We start from the raw sequence: 20,530 nt of genomic DNA, 5'->3' as shown, positions 1-20,530 counted from the left end.
CTCAGACGGACCCTGTGTACAACAGGACAAATGGATGCTCGGAGGTGTGCTGTCCTCACCTCACTGCTATGGAGAGCCGGTCGTTGCAGTTACTGTGTTACCCCAACTTGTTGAGGGTCTTTTTCTTTTCCACTGACCTTCTAATTTTCCGAGCATGATGTCCTTCTCCCAGGACCGGGCCTTCCTAATAGGATGCTGCCTAAGTATGTGCGACAACAACCTTTCCATTTCCTCTTCGAAATATGGGGCAGTCACCTACTCTGCTGTCAATTTAAGGATGAAGTGTGCAGGGGTGGAATCTAGGCTGTCAATCTGGAGATAGCTAATGAGACTTCTGTGGGCATGGCCTGCTGCTGAGAATTCTGGTACTTCTTGGAGGCGAAAGACCTCTCTCTCTCTCTCTCTCTCTCTCTGCTACTCCCTGAGAGACATTGCAGAAGACAAGCCACATGGACGTAACCAGCACTCGGAAGCTGGAGAAGCCACAGAGAGACCCCTGTTTCCAATGATACTGGATCCAAAGACTTTTAACCCACTGGCCCGTGATCCTCTGCATTCGGCACCATTGCATAGGTTTCGTGAGTCTGAAGATGACTTTATAGATTGATATCAGAAATATGGGCTAATATTGGACTTATGGACCTGACCTGGACTGGGCTGGGATGTTTTCTCAATGTTCAATTGCTCTTGTATATAATCTTCTCTTCTCCCTTATGTACATATGCATGTTTATGGATTTGTTTCTCTAGTCTACTCAGACTAATACAAAATGTGATGTGGTTTAAAATCAGAAAAAAAGTGTGCATTGGGGGTTCTCTGCTTTCACCCTATTTATTCAGTGTATTTGTGGAACAAATAATCCCAGATGTTGCACGAGGTGAGTGACAGGGAAGCTGCAACATGCAGTATACAGACAAAAGCCATGTTCGCTGAGAATGACGAGGGTGTGAAGCATTTGTTGATGAAGGTCAAAGACTACATCCTTCAATATGAAGGACACCTTCTTATGAAGAGACGAAAGAGGATTTTATCAACCATCCTGCCTACTGGACCACCAACGCAGCAACATGGCAAACAGAAAAGACTGATGTCGACAAGGATTGCATGTTCCTTGGGCCCACCATCAACGCCTCTGGAAGCACAGTCAAAGGACGTGTGTCATTGGTTTCAAATGATGACCCTATCTTCACTTTGATGATTCCTTGCCAGTAAACGGATTTTTCTCAGCAACAACCCGTCCACCCTGAAAGCCTCAGGGCCAGGGAGAGCAGTTGTCTTCTTAGAGATGCAGAGGTGATTCATGGCATGGCCCAGCAAGAGAGGATGCAGCCACAGTCAATTATGTGGTTGAGATAGTGAAGAGAGGGGATAGAGGAATAGACGATGGAGGCAGAGGGATATGTGGTCCCACCACACTGGAGAGGTAGAGCATGTAGCAGGTATCCATGGTAGCAGGCGTTTTGCCAGGCTCACATTTGGGAGTTCAGGTGGTGGCAGCCAGGATGTTGGTCCAGCTTCCACGCAGGGAGCAGACCTTGGTCTCCAGCACCAATGAGAAGGGCAGCAGAACTTGCAGGAATGGAGCTTCAGCCACATCTCTCAGCCGACTTCTGTCCACACAAGGTCCTGAGACCCCTTTCTTTCCAAATCCAAGTGAACCTGTCTACTAGTCTCTCATTTGTCTAGAGTCCTTGGAGAGGGTCAGGGTGTTGGGAGAAAAATATGAGAAGGTAAGCAGTCATCTCAATGTTACTGAACGAAATGTAGCAGTCATTTTAAATGATGGGATTGTTTCTCAAGAACCAAATTGTATAATGTCCACTTCATTCAGACGACAAGGCGCTCTGGGAAAGAAGACTCCCATAGAAATAAAGGATCTTTTTTTTTCTTTTCCCAGATAAGTTGTAGTGTGATTAAATTCGTGGTTCCACCAATGTGATTTTATTTATATAAATAGGATTATGTGATATACATTCTGTACCTTAGTTTTCAGACAGTGCCTTGGGGATGTGTTTTCATGTTTCTACACAGAAATAATAGAATACTTTTTGCATTGAAAGAATATATAAAATCCACACAATTTTTTATTGTTGGTTTTTAGGGTATTTCCAAATTTCATCATTAATATTAATACTGCAAGAAACATTCTTGCACATATATTTTCATAGCAAGTTCCCTAGGATAATTTCCTAGGTTTGAAATACCATTTTGGATTAATATTATCAATTTATCATCTATATCACCATGGTAAATGGTAATATAGATGGTAATTTCTCTATCCCTTCATTAACATGATCACCTCTTTAAAAATAGTGAATTTTTTGAACTATACTATCTGGTGCTAAGATATTAGTTGAACTTAATGTGCATCCTGGGCCTTATCTCTCAATATATATATATTTTATCTCTTCCAATAAAGCACATTACTCTGTGCATACTTGATATGTACTAATGATTCCACGAAGTACACAGGGTTAGTCAAGACAGAAGGTTCAACTACTGAAAATTATTTCAAGATTCAAAACCAGCAGGAAAATGATTCACAGTTTCCAGAATTCAACTTGAATATTTTAAGTGAGAGAAATAAAGCCAAATGTGCTTAATTGATTTACTACTGAGAGCAACGAAAGCTCTAATGTGGTAACAAGCGTATAATATATTCTCAGAATAAATAGGTCAACTGTTATGGCCCTGAGCTGAGAGTGTAAAGCTATTTGAAGGGCAAGGTTACAGCTCACTGTGGTTCAAATGGACGTAGACTGAAAATGGTCCCACTGACCTTTATTTTTAATGTGAAAGAGTTGTTGAATGACCTTCTGTACGGTAAATGGTAAAGAGCCAGTTTGGTCCTCCAGTTTTGAGATCAATAATTCTCTGGGAGGACATTACCAAAGCCCACACTGCCGAGTAGTCACGTTGATTAAAAAAAAATCATTTTATTGGGGGCTCGTACAATTCTTAGCACAATCTATACATCCAGAACATATGTGTATTTGTTGCCATCATCATTCTCAAAACATTTGCCTTCTGCTTGAGCTCTTAATATCTGCTGCTCATTTCCCCCCTACCTCCCCACTCCCCTTACCTCATGAACCCTTCATCATAAATTGTTATTGCTTTTTATATATTACATTGTCCGACGTCTCCCCCCACCCTCTTCTCTGGTGTCCATCCCCCAGGGAGGAGGCTATACGTAGATTCTTGTAATCAGTTCCCCCTTTCTACCCCACATTCTCTCCACCCTCCAGGCATCACCACTCTCACCACTGGTCCTGGAGGAGTTATCTGTCCTGGATTCCCTGTGTTTCCAGTTGCTATCTGTGCCTATATACATCCTTTGGTCTAGCCAGATTTGTAAGGTAGAATTGGGATCATGATAGTGGGGGTAGGGAGGAAGAATTTAAGAACTAGAAGAAAGCTATATGTTTCATCGTTGCTACCCTGAACCCTTCCTGGTCCATCTCCTCCCCACAACCCTTCAGTAAGGGGTGTCTGGTTGGCTACCATTGAACTTTGAGTCTCCTCTCTGCACTCACCCACATTTTCCATGATATGATTTTTTTCTCCCTTGATGTTTGATACCTGATCCCTTCGACAGCTTGTGGTCACACAGGCTGGTGTATTTCTTCCATGTGGGCTTTGTTGCTTCTGAGCTAGATGACCACTTGTTTATCTTTGAGCCTTTAAGATCCCAGATGCTACATCTTTTGATAGCTGGGCACCATCAACTTTCTTCACCACATTTGCTTATGCACCCGTTTGTCTTCATTGATCATATCAGGGAGGTGGGCACCCATTGATATGATTTTTAGTTCTTTGATGTCTGATAACTGGTCCCTTCTGCACCTTGTGGTCAGACAGGCTAGTTTTCTTCTTCCATGTGGGCTGTCATGTTGATTTTGACTAATACTCAAGAGATCGAGAGATAGATAGGTAATTATATGTAGCGTTTGACCTTATCATTGATTTTTACTTTTATTTTAGTTGTGTTCCCAAGCATCTGAGTTTTTGGCAGAAATGTCCAGGACATACCAACCAAGCCACCTATTGTCCGCTTGATTCGAACCCTACAATTGTTGAGTAAAATTGCTTGCTTTTCCAGGATCGGACTTCTGGGAAGGAGATCACCAGGCCTTTCTCCTGAGGGGCTTTTAAGTGTGTTTCAATCCCCAGTTTTTAGTTGGCAGTCCTCATATAATTGTTGAGCCCCTCAATGATGTTGAGCAGAACATAGACTTAGGCACTTTCTTTTGTTCACCCTTTGAAAATTGCATCAAAGCATTTGGGATTTCCACTCTGGAATGTTTAAGGGTGACAACTGTGTTCATTTCAGATTCCAGAACTTGTGCATAGCGGACTTCCTGGGGGATGCAAATAGTTAAGTGCCCAGCTACTTACTAATCAAAATCTTGCAGGGTTCAGACCACCCAGAGAGGCTGCAGAAGAATGGCCTGGTGCCATCCTCCGGCCACTGAGTATCCAGTGAAACACAGGTCTACTCTGCCACATCTGGAGTCTTCAAGAGAAGAGAGTGACTTTTCTTTATGTTGGCAATTCATTGTTTTTTTTGTTTTGAGTTATGGAAAAAAAAAGTGCGACAGCTGCTAAACTCCAAAGATAGTCAGAGCATCAAACAGTACCACAGAGATGAGTTTGTGAAGGTGCAAACTTTGTCTGCTGAGAAGTCAGATACTCCCCGGGCCACTTCAAGCTGTAGAATCCACATTTCATTGGCTTTTCTATAGTGAAGTTGGATTTTTAGAATAGTTTTATTGGCATGTAATTCACATTTCCTACAATTCAATAGCTCAGTCATATTAAGAAGAGTTGTACAGTCATCACTATAATCAGATTTAGAATATTTTCTCCTTTCTTGTAGCCATTGTGATTAGCTCCCCATTTCCCTTCAACTTCCGTTGCCATGCCCCTAGGCATTTACTTACCCAGTTACTGTCTTTCTAGCTTTACCTACCCTGTATACAGAAAAAATACACAAAACCTCCAAACAAGAAACAAACAAACAAAAACCCTAACAACGATGATAAGAGAAAACACAGAAAAAAATCAATTGGGGAAAAAAGAGAGACCATTAAAAATGGAAACAACTTTACAATGTGTCAAAGAGGAGATCAAAAGATAAGGTGTTACATTTTAAGTTAAGTACATCTTCCCTAATAGGCTTCACAGAGTTCAGTCTGACACCAAGGCGCTGCACATCCCTCCAGGGTGATCAGAGAGGATTCACTGGCGTCTTAATCTACGTGGGGACTCGGCAAAGGGATATTTGAGCTTCTTGTGTCGGCCATAGCCTTCTAAAAACCAAGTTTCCGAATTTAAGCACTGATACCATTCTCTCCTCTGGTTTTGGATTTTATTATTTGCATTACTTGGATCACACAGGCTGGTGAGCTTCTTCCGTGTCGACTTGGTGGACGCCTCACTTAGATGGCTCTTTATGTAAGAGCCAGATGCTGTTCTCTCCGATAGCCCAGCACCATCTGGAATTCCACATTATAACTGATTTCATTGGAGTTTATTGTTCCTGCCCCTTTGTTTTTTTTCCTCCTCTCCTTTTTATTCCTCCCCCCGCCCCCAGGGCACTCTGCAAATTCATTAAAAACAAACCAGCAAACAGTTTTATTGTCAAATAATGCACCTATCCTATAATTCAATAGTTCAATCATACCCGGAGGAATTGCACAATCATGAAAGTTCATTTTGATTCACCTGCTACAATCCTCTGTATCATAAGTGTTCTCCTTCATCATCATTCTATCCTTTCCCCAATTCTATTCTTTTCAATCTGATTTTTAAAAAGTGTTAGGCAATTTGATGGGTGACTGCAAATCCAGATCAGGACTCTGTAAGGAGACAGTCGTTTGTTTCCTCAGCAGCCAAGTTTCTCTCTAACTCTCAGGCTCTCAGTCACGGGGTAGCCAAGACTCTCTCTTAGGTCCTCAACTCTTTCAGCCACATGGTCCTTTGGCCTTGCCTCCAAGGTCTGGGAAGAGAGCCTGTCGTTCACGCTGTCCAAGAGTTCCCCAGTCTTTGAAAGGATGAGGAGAGATACCCCATTATCTCAGTGCTAGTCTCCAGGCCATCGTCTCTGAGTCATCTGGCCTCGATGGCCTCAGCCAATACAGACAGAGATCTTACACATGCTCTTCCAAGATCCTCAGGCGTTCTCTCCTCTCTACTGCAGCGTTAAAGAGGGCTTATCCTTTTTGCAAAGGGGATTGCTACAAAAACTGACTAATGTCTATTAATGTTACCCATGTTCTGTTTGCACCGTTCCACCCCATCATTTGATGGGCGTTACAGAGACTGGGGTACAAGATCCTTAGTAAGAAGTTTCACTGCATGGCTGTTGAGCAGTCTATTTCATTTGTAGTCAATAACTGTACAACTACAAAAACTTGACGTGGCAAAAGTTGTGCGATATACCGGCAACAAATACAGCATAAAGAGGAAGTGCTGATATTGCATAAGGATAGTCAAGCACCTCCTGTGATTTGGGAGGTTTAGGCTCGTGGTTTCAAAGGATAACCTGATTCTTAAAGTTCATTAAAAACACATTCCTTTGAGGTCCAGTGACCTTTGTATAATTTAAAGTCAATATTCTTTAAGTACAGGAGATTCCGTCCTCCATGAAACGTTGAGCTAGATCAGCTCCTACCACAAGCCAGACACTATCTTAGCTCAATACAGCCACTACCATGCTTTGTTGCTGGCTGTCTGGGTCCTCGTAGGGCTTATTGGGTTAGGTATGTGTTGTAGAATGGCATCCGGACAAGTTTATCCAAGGGGACCCTTAACCCATGTGCTGATACTGAATTATGCTTTTGTCCTACTCCCCACACCAAGTCCAATCCAATGCCACTGCTCAATTGTGGCCCACAGTGACCTGACAGGACATGATTTTCAGGGATGAATGTGAAGAGGAGCAGGCAGTCCTGGTTATCTCTTAGGGAGCAATTGCTGGGTTCAAAGCATCTACCTCCTGATTAGCAATCCGGTGCTTGACCATGCTGCCACCAGCCTCCTTTGTTCTCCACGCTTCACAAGGGAGGAGAGGTCCTCTTTGTGGGGCACTCATGGCTGAACAATGTGGTGGTCTGTACAGCACCCCAGTTGAGGCTGATGTGGCTGGCCATGGATGCTCCTCCGGGTCCCCGACTCAGATATACTGCACCCTTGCCTGCCCCCTGCCCATATTATAGAGCAGCGTTTCTCTACTTGTGAGGCAAGATCCCTTTGGGGGTCGAATGACCCTTTCACAGGGGTCACCTGAGACCATCGGAAAACACATATTTCGGATGGTCTTAGGAACCGAGACACCGCTCTACTATCCGACTGCAGGCAGGTCCGCCCACATGCAGATACGCCCTCATAGGAGTACCTGGTGTGAAGACTGTTACCCATGCTACACCATGTGTCAAGGCAATATTTCATTGATTTGTCATTAGAAATAAGTATTTCACAATATATAATGACATATTGTTTTGTAATTAATCACTATGCCTTAATTATGTTCAATTTGTAACAATGAAAATACATCCTGCATATCAGTTATTTACATTACAATTCATAACAGTGGCAAAATGACAGTGATGAAGTAGCAATGAAAATCATTTTATGTTTGGGGTCACCACCACATGAGGAACTGTATTAAAGGGTTGTGGCATTCGGAAGATTGAGAACCATGGCCGGAGAGGAAGGAGGCAGAGAGGATGGTAGGTTTGCCAAAGCCCATCTGGATGAGATGACCAGAACACGCCTGCAGCTGCCCCAGAGTGTGAGCAAGCTCTAGAATTTTGACAGGGCTGTCTTTCGTGGATGGAGATTGGAGTTCTGATGAAGCCAAGAGGGATGAGGAAGGGTTTACCCTAGCACTTTTGGAGGGAACATGGCCTGTGGACATCCTGAATTCAGACCACTGGCCTCCAGGCCTGTAAAAGAATGAAGTTCCTTTGTTTAAAGCCATCCAATTTACGGTATTTTATCACAACAGCCTAGAAAATGCACTGCCCTGATAGTTTTCTATCTTGGCCATTCGTCAATGTGTGATTGTAGAAAGCAACCTGTAGACACAAGGTGATGCCTCCACCTGGTCAAGGCATAGCCTTGCTATTGCTTCCTAGAAAAGTAAGGTCTCTTCCTGGCTCAGATAATCTCAGCTGGGATGCAAATCCGCTGCAAGTCCAGCCGGGCTTGAAGGCAGAGGGAACCAATACAAATGCACTCCCTGATCCACATGCTGCGGCGGAGCCGTGGATTGTGTGTCTTCTGCCAGAATCTGTGACATGGCTTCCGGCTAATTTATTAGCTTGCAAATTGGATAAGATAAAATTCCAGACCCAACACATAGGTACCTGATGAAATGATCACGCCCAAAGCTATTTAGCTGGAATGATTGAGGGAGCCAAAGGAGAAGGGACTTGGCCTTCAAGGAGCGTAGCGTTAGGCCATGACGAGCTGAAGGACCAACAAAGCCACACAAGCGCTGCCACCAAGTGGTCCTGGGCGAATCATAACATGATTCCATCTGCAGATCTGGTCCCTTGAATCAAGGGTTTGAATTGGGAGGAAGAAGAGAGTGCAGTGGGTTAGGTGGAGAAGCTGAAAGGAGAGCCACAAGGGGGGTATGGAGGAATTAGGATTTCCATCATAATGTGGAGTGGACAGGGGCATAAGAAGGAGGGGCGGGAGCAATGAGCATCGATCTCTTCTATGATCCTCAAGGAGTCTTGGTGGGATAGTGAGTTAAGGGAAATGGGTGATTCCAACCCAGCAGCACCCCCATGAGAGAAGGATGAAGGGGGTTTGCTCCCCCCAAAGACGTCCAGTCTGGAAAACCCCATGGTACCTTGTACTCTGTCCTACAGGGTCTCGCCGAGTCAAAATGAACTTGATGGCTCTATAGCAGTTTGCTCACATCTTCGTGATAGGACTTATCGTAGCAAAATCTCGTCAGTAATTTGCATGTCATTATTTTCTCTATGGAGAACGTGACGAAGGCAGTGATATTCATTTAAAAAATACTTGGTGTCTTTCCCACAGTCAGTGTATAATAAGGAAACGGGCGAACGGTTGGATAAATCAGTGAATAAAGTTACCATGTAGAATGAGAGAAAACACAGTCTTCCTGGTACCATGCTGGGGAGGACCTTGAATGCAGGCTTTCGGAATAGGACAAAGCAGGGCTGTGTGTCAAGCCCGGAGGTGATGTGCATGAGCTATTTTATTTTATTTTTTTATTTTCTTGTTTTTTTTGGTTTTGTTTTTAATTATTTTTATTACAGGCACATACAACTTTTATCACAATCCATACATACATCAATTGTGTAAAGCACACTTGTACATTCACTTCCCTCATCATTCTCAAAACATTTGCTCTCCACTTAAGCCCCTGGCATCAGCTCCTATTTGCCCCTCTCTTCCTTCTCCTCCTCCCTCATGAACCCTTGATAATTTATAAACTATTATTTTGTCATGTTTTACACTGTCCGATGGCAGCATGTGCTATTTTAATAAGGGTTATTAAGCAGGGTATGTACCTGGGTGAGTATGGCATGAGGGGAGTTGAGTTCGGAGGAGGGGAACCCATTCAGGAAATAATATAATAGTCAGGTTCTAGGGGCTCCTTGGATATTATCAGGAAAGACCAGTGACTCAAAGGGGGCTTTATGGTTGGTGTATCAGTCAGAGCAAACGAAAGACACCTCTAATGAAAGGGATTGATGCAAAGATCCTAAAGCTGGCACGGCCAGGCCAAGTTTCCTTCTGCTCTGTGTAAGGTGGAGATGAGCCATGGCCCACAGATAACTAAGAATATTCTCAAAGATTCCTTGCGATCATTTCACTTTTTGAAGCATGATTACAGGGACTATGATGCAAAGAAGTAGAACCATGCCTCCGGGCAATGCCAAGAGCCACTGTCCCTCCATTTTATTACCTGATGGCCAAGGTGAGAAGACTGTATACCCATGGCAGCGTGGGCTGTCTGGCCGCCTTCCCAGCATCCTGTGCAACCTTGTGACTCCACCTGCTTTATGCACCTACCGCAGAGAGCTCGGTGGTGCTCGGAGAGCAGATGGCAACGTTGCACCTGGCCGTTTATCATAATAAAGGGAAGTGGGTTCTGGGGAGCAGATGTGACCTTATCAGCTGCCCAAGTGCTGACCTCGCCTCCTGCCTTTGCGATGATCCATTGGAAGCCTGATGTGCTGGCCAAAGTGACCAATCCCCTTGCCAGGGTTCCGTAGACCTTATCTGAATGGTTCCCATCTCACACAAGTGCTGGGTTACATCACGAGTCCAATCCGCTTGGTGGGTACTGTGCCCCTCACATATGCGGTCCTTCAAGTAGTACAAGACTGTAGCTGGAGGGACTTCATTAAGTAATGCGCTGCTCTGAACTGGTCCTCTGTTCCTCCAGAGATGAGTCCTTGCTGGTGACATGCCCAAAGGAAGGGAGCCAGAGGATGCTCTGTAGAGGACCCAGGGGACCTTCACTAGCAAAATCTCAGAGGTAGACCGCCATGCCTTTCTTCCTTGTTGGTCTCAGCCTGGAAGCTCTGCTGACCTGTCCACCACGGATGGCCCTGCTGGCATTGGAAATACCAGTGTCCCAGCTCCCAACACCATAGCAACATAAAAACCATCCCAGTGCAGCACACCGGCAGACAGTGGCAAGTTCTATCAGTTGGGATATAAATGTTACAGGCAGGATGGGCAATTAAAGACCTCCTTAAAAACGAATTCCATGATCTGATCATAGAGCCTAAGTCATTTAATCAGGGTGAGAAATAATGTCACCAAACCCAGGAAGCAAGCTATTAAAACAGGACACCATGTCTGTCACCTTGTCTTAATGTCATAACATCTCAGGAAGGAACCAACTCAACCGCCGGCGGCCGTGACCTTTTGTCAGAGGAGCGGTGTCCTGGGCTGAGGACGGGCACGTGAGCAGAGCCACAGAGCAGGGTTTCTCATTGAACGTCCAGTGGCCCGCTTTCCAGCCACACCCAGAAAGCATAGGGAAACAAATGCATGTGACAAGGACAAGAAGTGTCCCTGTTTGGGCATGTCCAGATCTCTCTCTCCCTGCCTGTGTTCGAAGGCGTCTTGACGGTACCGTGGAATCAGCACGGGGCTGCAAAGGGGAGATCGGTGGTTCAAACCCACCAGGTACCCTGCAGGAGAAGCACGAGGCTGGGTTTGGTTCGACAGGCTCAGGAAAACTCTAGCAGTGCCCTTCTGGATGACCCCTTGGTCTCACCCCTGGATCTGATTCAGATTGGCAATGGGAAGGCTTAGGGGACAGAGATGTAGGATTTAAAGGAGAAAAAAGAAAAGATGCTGATGCACAGTGACCCTACAGGACAGGGTAGAACTGCCCCTGTGGGTTTCCAAGACTGTATCTCTTTATTGGAGTAGACAGCCCGTCTTTCCCGAGGGACGGTCGGCAGTTTCAAACTGCTGGCCTTGTTCCCAGTCCAACATGTAACCCTCACACCCACCAGGGCCCCACTGGGAAGAGCCTCGGGATGGGGGTGGGGGAGAGGAATAGGGGAGAAGTCCTTTGGGTAGAGGGTTTCAGAGCGCACACTGGCGAGAACTGGGGCATGGAGTTTGGGGAGCAGGCGTGAGGTGAGCGAGCAGAGATATGGAGGGGAAGAAGCTTTTCAGAATCAGCCCTCAGGGTTTGTAATTTGCTTTGAAATATTTTCTCTGGTCCATGCAGGCAAAACGCAGGATTTACTTGCAAAGATTTTGGAAGGCCTTGAAGCTGGGCTCTGGAGGGGCCCTGAGTTTCGTTGAAGAAACCCCTCTCCTCACTGGGGACACAAGCTAGGGGCGAGGTCCCTTTAACATTTTCTCTTACAGCAACTAGGCAGCTTCAGTTTCTGAACTGGCCCTGGTGGAGGTAAACTGACTCCATTCTTCTGAATGCTACCGCCACTTGTCCTCCGGTGAGAATGCAAGAGGGTGAACACTGGCTTTGAGGCCCCTCAGAGCCCTGGAAAGATGGACAAAGGAAACAGTGACCCCAGATCCAAGCCTGCAGATGTGAATGTAAGTACCTAGCGGTGGGCGGGAAGTCTGTCTCCCTTGAAGGCCACGCATCCTGGGCTCTGTTAACAAAACCAGACCGTAGGGCTTTCTGAAAACAAAGAGAACCGGAACAAACTACTTTATCTGTTTGCGGCACTTAATGGATTTTTACAAATGGGAGCATGTTTTTAAGGGCTGCCCTTGGCAATCGACGTGCTGCTGTTTTTCTGAAACTCCTGGGAAATTGTACTGATCATTGCACAAATTCCATTTTAAAATTTAATCAGCGCTGACTGAGACTCCCTCTAAGGTCTTCCTGCATTTAAAGAGCCACTTCCCAGCGCCCTGGCGTGTCTCTGGGCGCCTTTCTTTCGTTTCTCAGTGGGGGAGGGGGGGTGAGGTGGGGAGTAATGGTTGAAAGCAGGCGGTGCCTTAGGTCAGCTCCTCTTCCTACGTTGGGGTGATTGATCTCTTTAGAAGTGGTGGCCTCACTTCCCCAGGCCCCACGTGAAATGAGGTCTCGCCTCACTGAATTTCATCAGGACGCATGCGCGTGACCCTTCACTGGAGGGGTCGACAAGGGTGTTTGGCAGAAAGAATGAGGGGGCCATGAATAATTCACTGAGTACTTGGCCACATAGCACCCCATTAATTGGTAGGATCAAACGCTGGGAAGTTGGGGAGCGTGAGGACGAGAGAACTTGTACAAAAAAAGATCATTTGCCCCCAGGAGCTGGTGTTCTGAGTTTCAAAAGCAAACAGCGTTCCAAGGTACTTCGTCCCGGAATGTATTGACCCTGACATGTATCAATCTCTCCTTCAAAGAGGCTAAACTCTTGCATCCATTATTAAAGAATTCACAGCATCCAGTGACGGAGGAGGAGTAAACTGAGGAGAGGAGGAAGGGAGGCAGGCGAAGAATAGTTTCCTATAGCTCGGGACACTTTGTGCATGGATACAATCATCTGCTAATCTGTGTCTTCTATTGTTAGCTTTCATTTTATTTTTTACCCCAATTTTATTTTTAATTTACGGCTGGAAAATGAAGCCACGAACATAGTGTTCAGGGGCTGCCTCAGAACAGCATGCGTGTGGCCCAGTGGTCCACAAAGGGCGTTGCATCTCCACCTTGTAGCGCCATGCACCCCTCGCTATCCCCCACCATGTACATCAAGGTCTGAGCATCCCTGCTTTCTCGATGCCCCTACCGGCTCAGGATGGAGCCCCAAAGACTCCATTTATGAAAACCACAAATGGGAAAAATCCATTTCTTATTTTTAATTCTGCCTCTGGCCAGGAAGACTTGATGGTGGGAGAGAACCTATATATATATAAAATAAGCTTTTAGAATGCAAACACTCTCTCACAGATGAGTCTATGAATGGACCCTCTTAGATTACTAGCCTCTCAAGCTTTCCATCCAATCCTTGGTGGGGTAGTAGTGCATATTGGGTTGCTAACCTTTGCTAACCATAAGGTCAGTGGTTCAAACTCACCAGTGGCTTCATGTTGAGTAGAATGATGAGGCTTTCTACTCCTGTAAAAGAGTACAGTCTCTGAAACCCCCCAGACATAGTTCTGCTCTGTCACTGCTCTCCATGGCAGTGAGCTTACACTACAAGTCCTCCGGCCCCACGCCGTGACCTTCAGGCCTCTTCCCAGCACACACTGAGCACAGCTAGGGAGGCGAGGAGCAAACCTGGGACCATTTCACCAGTATTCTTCTGGTGATTACTGGTTTTCCTTATTTTAATTGTGTGGCTATGCAAATTACACACACACACACACACACACGCGTATAATCAGTAGTTTGAAACCACCAGCCACTCTGTGGGAGAAAGATGGGGCTTCCTACCTCTATAAAGAGTTACAGTCTCAGACACTCACAGGGGCAGTTCTACCCTGTCTTACAGGGTTGCTATGAGTCAGCATCGACTTGATGGCTGAGAGCTTGCTTGTTGGTTTATCACACACACACACACACACACACACACACACACACACACACGGTCATTATGAATCAGAATCATCTTGATGGTTATATCTATATCTATATCATCTATATCTATATCTATTTCCTAAATATGATCTCTCTCGTCTCTAGCTCTATAAAAGGTACCAATACATAATGTAATATCTTTAGGCCTTTTAGCACCCAACTCCCTTCTTCTGATTCGGTAGATCCATTTCCACTCTGTAGTTGTTACCAGTTACTGTGGCACTGACTGACTCACAGAGACCCCGTGTGGTACGGAGCAGAACTGCCCCGCTCATTCCTGGGCTGTGGTTTCAAACTGCCAGCACCTTGGGGGTTAATAGTTTTTAAACTCTGGCCCATCTCTCATTGAGACGATCTCTTTTTATTTGTTTTTGTTCAAGATATCCAATATTTCAGTTCAGGTGGTCAGCGCTCCAGGAAAGCTTCCGGGGAGAAGACCGCCCAGAAAACCCCTCCACAATGCCAAGTTCAAGAGGAAGCCCCCAAAGAAGAAAGCTCCCTTTTGGAACGTGCAAAACAAAATCGTGCTCTTCACAGTGTTTTTGTTCATCCTAGCGGTCACCGCCTGGACGCTGCTGTGGCTCTACATCAGTGAGTTGACGCTGCCCCCAGGTTCCTGCAGCCTCAGCCCCGTGGGTTGTCCGCCCCTGGGTGGTCGCTCCTTGCTGTTTCCTCTTTCCTAGACCCACACTCCATTTCAAAACCGGAGTTGAGGTTTAGGGAGCCAAAAGAAAAAAAAAAGCCCAGAACCATTTTCCCTGTCTTCTTCTTCTTTTAACATCACTTTCTTCCAGACGGGAGAAGGAGAGGGAGATGAACAGTTTGGGAGGGTGTCAGGAGTTTTTGATGAGCTGGGAGAAGAATTGCCTCTAGAACTTTGAGAGACATGAACGGTCCGCTGTCGTTTCCTTTCTGCATTCCGCCTATTGCTTGTTTCCAGGCGATCTTCAATGCCTGGCTCCCTGAGCTGGGCGTTCGATCGATTGATTGATTGCTGCAGTCTCCTTTCTCTCTCCTGGATTCTAGTTTTGGCAAGCCGATCGATCCCATTGGGCAGGAGTTAAAATAAAACCCTTCCATACAGATCACTGACTCATGCGACTGCGTAACGCTGGCATTTGTTGATCAGCAAGGGCATGCTGCCCATGTGGTGGCTTAGTTCAGTGCAATCCCCCCCCACCCCACCCCCATCCTCCAGGTCTGCCTACCTCCAGCAAGCTTTATGCAACAGAAGGAGACATTTCCGTATCCCGCGAGGCCCTGTTTGCAGCCCGTGTGGCGACGACTACTTCAATCCATTTTAAGGAGCCTCCTTTGTTGTTGTTGTCATTGTTGCCCCTCTACTTTAGCAGACACAGTGTATTTCCCCAGCGACTAATCCACACTCTCCTTTTAGGGAAAGACGGGTGACGATATTTGGTCTGAGATAGATGTACTCCCCAAACCCAAAAGATAACTACCGTATATACTCCTGTATAAGCCAAGTTTTTTGGTTTTCTTTACACAAACTGTGTGAATCATCTGGTCTTTAATCTATTTTAGAGTTAGCCTTGAGGTTTCTCATGGAATTTAATTGTGATTCAGTTGATTCTGGACCCTCTGAGCATCTTGAAATCCACTCAACTCATAGATCACTTGTTCTGGATGGATCCTCAGGTCTTGCATCTGACCCCTCAGTGTAGAGCGGTGTTTCTCAAAATTCCTAATGCTGTGACCCTTTAATACAGTTCCTCCTGTTGTGTTGACCCCCGACCATAAAATTATTTTTGTTGCTACTTCATAACAGTATTTTTGCTACTGTTATGAATCATAATGTAAATATCTCATATGTAGGATGTATTTCAATTGTTACAAATTGAACATGATTAAAGCATAATGATTAATCACAAAAACAACATGTAATTATATATTGTGAAATATTTCTTTCTAATTATAAATAAATGAAAATAAGCCAAGTTTTTCAGCACAAAAAATGTGCTGAAAACTGGGGTTCAGCTTATACACGGGTCAGTAGTACCCCAGCGAGGTGTAACATTTCATGGGTGATTGCCGTTCCTCCGCTGTTCATTCAAAGTCCCGCTGACACTGCAGGGCTTTGAATGTTTGTTCACTCACATCCAACCAATCAGAGCCATCCTATGACGTGGACGGCTCCAATTCGCAGAAGCACCTGTAGTGATTCACTTACGCTGGCAGCTGAACCGGTAAGGATGTGTCTGTGGCTGCGCTCCATCTCTGGTCTCTGTGTTAATTCACATCCTGCATTTCCCACCCAAGGCTTATACTCGAGTCAATAAGTTTTTCTGGTTTCCCAGGTAATAATTAGGTACCTCGGCTTATACTCGGGTCGGCTTATATTCAAGTATATACGGTACTTCTCCGACTTGCAGTGACCCTGTAGGACAGAGTGGAACTTCCCCCACTGAATTCCCAAGGCTGCCACCTTTATGGGAGCCACCTTCCCCCTCTGTCTCTGGTGCACCCGCTGTTGGATTTGCACTGCCTGCGTCAGCATCAGAACAACCGTGAAGCAGGTGCCTGGCAGGTGGTGTTTCATTCCATTGTACCTAGGGTCTCTGTGAATCAGATCCGGCTGAATGCCAACGAACAACGGCAAACAGCCTCTCATCTTGGTTAGCGACCCACCGCTTACCTAATATTCCATCAGGGTTTCTCACCTGTACCCTCCCCAGGATGTTTACACATCCAACTGTAAATGGTGTACAGGGCGAACATGAACAGGTGCTGTCTGGAACCTGTCAGGCCACTTCCATATAGACAGATTGTTCACCTATTATGTGCTTGGTGTATTATAAGGCAATGGGTAAACCAGGTAAGATGAATAGGGTAATGTTCCTGTCTTCAAGGCTCAGTGCTCGAGAGGGGCCATAAAGTTTAAAAACATTTGTGTGCATGTGTGTGTGCTTAATGCAGTACTTTGCAATCATGGAAGACTGGCATTGAACTTGCCCAGGAATGGAGTTCAAAGGCGGTTTTAAGAGCTGGTTCTTCAAAATGCCTTAGACCAGTGGTTCTCAACCTTCTTAATGCCTCCATCCTCATGTTGTAGTGACCCCCCCAACCATAAAATTACATTCGTTGCTACTTCATAACTGCCATTTTGCTACTGTTATAGATCAATCGGGTGACCCCTGTGAAAGGGCTGTTCAACCCCCAAAGGGGTTGCGACCCACAGGTTGAGAACCATTGCCTTAGACCCATTTGTGTTGGACCCTGGGGCAGACATGGGGACAGAGTGGAGAGCAGGCTGCAGTGTCTGTCCTCAGGGAACTTGTGGTGTGACAGGACAAACACGACAAACATGAAACACCCCCACACATCCACACACAACTGCCATCCAGAACAAACTGTTTCCCGCCGGCTCTCGGCTGGCCTGCAAGTGGTTTTTACTTACACTGCCTTAGCACTTAGGGATAATGCTTTGTTACATCCCTGTGCATAACTAACTTGTGGACTGTGTAAAAACCAGAGAGGCATTTTTGGGAGCGAGTCATCTTTCTCCCTGAAAGAAAGGAAACTGGTATGACCAGGCAAACATTGTCCAACACACAGTCAGGGTTAGTTAGGACCCATGAAATCTGGGTGTGGTCAGTGAGTGACCTGGAGAACGGCAGTGAACCGCTCAGCAGAAGACCGCAGGATGGCTTTGTACGCTGGGCAGAGCTAGAGTTTGCTAAGTGTGATCTGATCCAGTGCTAAATTGATCTCTGTGGTCCAACATCTGGGGGGCACCTGTAGATGTGAGAAGGATGTGCTAGCTTACAGTCAACTTTAAAATATTCCAAATATTAAACAAAAACGAAGCAGCATTTCCTTGCCCCCCAAATTTCTTGTTTTATCCAAACAAGGTCATCTGTCCAAGGTCATACACCTGAAAAATCAAATCTGGAGCAGGAACTTGGGCCTCCTGTCCTTACTCTGTACTCCTCCCGACCGACTGGGAACTCACTCCCTCTTCTTAAGGTGATAGTGACCCTTGGTTGGATCTTCCTTGGGATTAAGCTTTGGGATTTATTTAGCACTTCCTGGGCACTGGGCTAACAGAGAACATTCTCTGAGTTCTTGGGTGCATGGGATTTGTGGGATTGGCTGCTAAGCCAAAAGCTGGTGGCTGAAGTTCACCCAGAAGGTCTTCAAAGGGCCTACTGATCTACTTCCCTCCACAAAGAGTCCCCCCAAACTAAAACAACTCACTGCCACAGAGTCGATATAACTCATAGTGACCCTACAGGACAGGGTACAACTTCCCTTGTGAGTTTCTAAGACCGTAACTGTTATGGGAGCAGATAGCTCTGTCTTTTTTCCAGAGGAGCAGCAGGTGGTTTTGAACTGCAGACCTTGCAGCTAGCAGCCCCACACATAACCACTACACCACAAAGACTCCTTCTCAAAAGGTCAGAGACTGAAGCCTAAGGAGCACAGATTTACAACAGCATCGCGAGGGTCTCCCAGTGTTGGAATGGAGTGAACCGCAGCTGGTTTTCTGCTCTGTTCCTCCCAAACATCTCCCAAATGTCCAGCTTGTTCGGGCTCTCCCTGTGTTAGGCTCAGAGGGAAGACAGTAGACAGAAGTGATGCTCTCGTGGCAGGGGTGTATGTGCTATAGGAAAGGAAGGTGTAAGGGCCATGGTGACAGAAAGACTGGCTGGCAACATGATCTCAGGTCAGCCTAGAACGTGTTCCATGGGGTTGTTGATGGCTGCTCTTGTGGAATTAGATTGCCAGGCCTTTCTACCAGTGTGTCTCTGGGCTGGCTTGACCCACCAGTCTTGGGATTAACCATTTATAAGAGAAAAGTATTGGGAACAAAAAGAAAGGGGAGCAAGGAAAGTCCTCATCAACGCACAGCCACATTTCTCAGGTGTCCCCAGGGCATGTCCTTGTCCTTTCTGCAAAGCCTCTGAGCAGGCTTGGTGCCCAGTCGTCCCATGGTGGCTCTCACTGGAGAGAGAGAGAGAGCGAGAGAGAGAGAGCTAGAGAGAGCGAGCAGGGGTGACCTAACACTGGGCCGCGGGCCACACTCGCTGACTCACTGGAGGGGGGAGTGCCACTGCACAGATGACCCGGCATCACCCACACCGATCCTCCAGAGGACAAAGCCCCAGGGAACAGGGAAGGTCAGCTGGGGCCCTTCCCGCTCTTCTAGATTGGACCCATGCTTTACCTTCTTGCCAGCCATGGACTTGGGATACAGTAAGATAGCATGTACTCTTCTCAACTTGGGAGCCCCGGTGGGACAGTGGTTGCCCGTTGGGCTGCTAACTGCAAGGTCAGCAGTTCAAAGCCACCAGCTGCTCTGAGAGAGAGACAGAGAAAGGGACAAGACTTTCTACTCTTATTAAGAGTTACAGGTTCAGAACCCGCAGGGGCAGTTCTACCCAGTCCTATAGGGTTGCTGAGTCAGTTGCTTTGATGGCATTGAGTTTAGTTTTGGTTTTCATCTTGGTTCCCGCATCTCTAGCACATCTATACAGACAAAGTAGAGCATCTTTTCCCTTTTAATCTTGCTCTGGAGTATTTGCCAGAAAAAGATAGAAAGAATCCTGTTCCGAGATACGCTGATTTACTGCTCCTGGGGACGATACTATTAACTATGAAGGTGGAACTTCCCAGAAGGTGCAGTGGTGGCACCATGGTTAACGCTTGGCTGCTAACCGAAAGGTTGTTGATTCAAACCCTCCAGTTGCCCCTTGGGAGGAGGATATGGCAGTGAGATTTACAGCCCTGGGGACCCTATGAAGCAGCTCTGCTCAGCCCTACCACACTGTTCAGAGTTGAAATCAGTTTGATAGCAGCAGGTTTTTGCTTCGAGCAGTGGTTCTCAACCTGTGGGTCGTGACCCCTTTGGGGGTTGAATGACCCTTTCACAGGGGTTGCCCGATTCATAACAGTAGCAAAATGACAGTGATGAAGTAGCAACGAATATAATGGTATCATTGGGGGGTGGGTGAGTAACCACAACATGAGGAACTGTATGAAAGGGTCGCGGCATTCGGAAGGTGGAGAACCACTGTGGGCTTAGAGTTTCACAGGCTCTGACCCGGTAGATGACTTAGCTGCCCCAAATGAAAACTGGGAAGCCACCTCATTTCCTTCTCTCTGGTCTCACAGGTAAGACAGAAAGCCAGGATGCCTTTTACTTTGTTGGGATGTTCCGTGTCACCAATATCGAGTTTCTCCCGGAACATCGACAGAAGGAGTCCAGGGAATTTCTCTCAGTGTCCCGGACTGTGCAGCAAGTGGTGAGGTGACCGGTAGGGCAGGGGGGTACTTTGGACGTACTTTGGACATGGAGCTGGGGCAGAAGGGCACAAGGGCCACAGAGGAGGGGGGTGAGTGAGGTGAAGGGCTGGCTGGGTGAACCCAAAATGACAGAGGAGAGTGTTTGATTTAGCTCACCTTGGCTGTAAGACAGGATAATTTATTTGATAGACATCACTTACTTCTTTTCCT

General features: G+C 46.2%; 1 protein-coding gene across 2 annotated transcripts in view; it reads left to right on the top strand.

The window, feature by feature from the left end:
• Nucleotides 1-12,030: 12,030 nt before the first annotated feature.
• The window catches only part of TMPRSS7 (transmembrane serine protease 7), a 61,656-nt gene continuing 53,156 nt past the window's right edge, over nt 12,031-20,530 (top strand). Inside the window, exons 1-3 of one of the 2 annotated variants that reach the window (XM_075543465.1) lie at nt 12,031-12,078; nt 14,437-14,647; nt 20,189-20,319. In XM_075543465.1, coding sequence (XP_075399580.1) covers nt 12,031-12,078; nt 14,437-14,647; nt 20,189-20,319 — 390 coding nt within the window. Of the gene's footprint in view, nt 12,079-14,436; nt 14,648-20,188; nt 20,320-20,530 lie in introns of those variants that run through there. The other variant, XM_075543466.1, reaches the window with a different exon arrangement.

The sequence above is a fragment of the Tenrec ecaudatus genome, chromosome 2, assembly GCF_050624435.1.
Source record: "Tenrec ecaudatus isolate mTenEca1 chromosome 2, mTenEca1.hap1, whole genome shotgun sequence".
NCBI lineage: Eukaryota > Metazoa > Chordata > Mammalia > Afrosoricida > Tenrecidae > Tenrec > Tenrec ecaudatus.
Note: the sequence above shows the minus strand (reverse complement) of the source record. Positions and strands in the feature narration are given on the sequence as shown.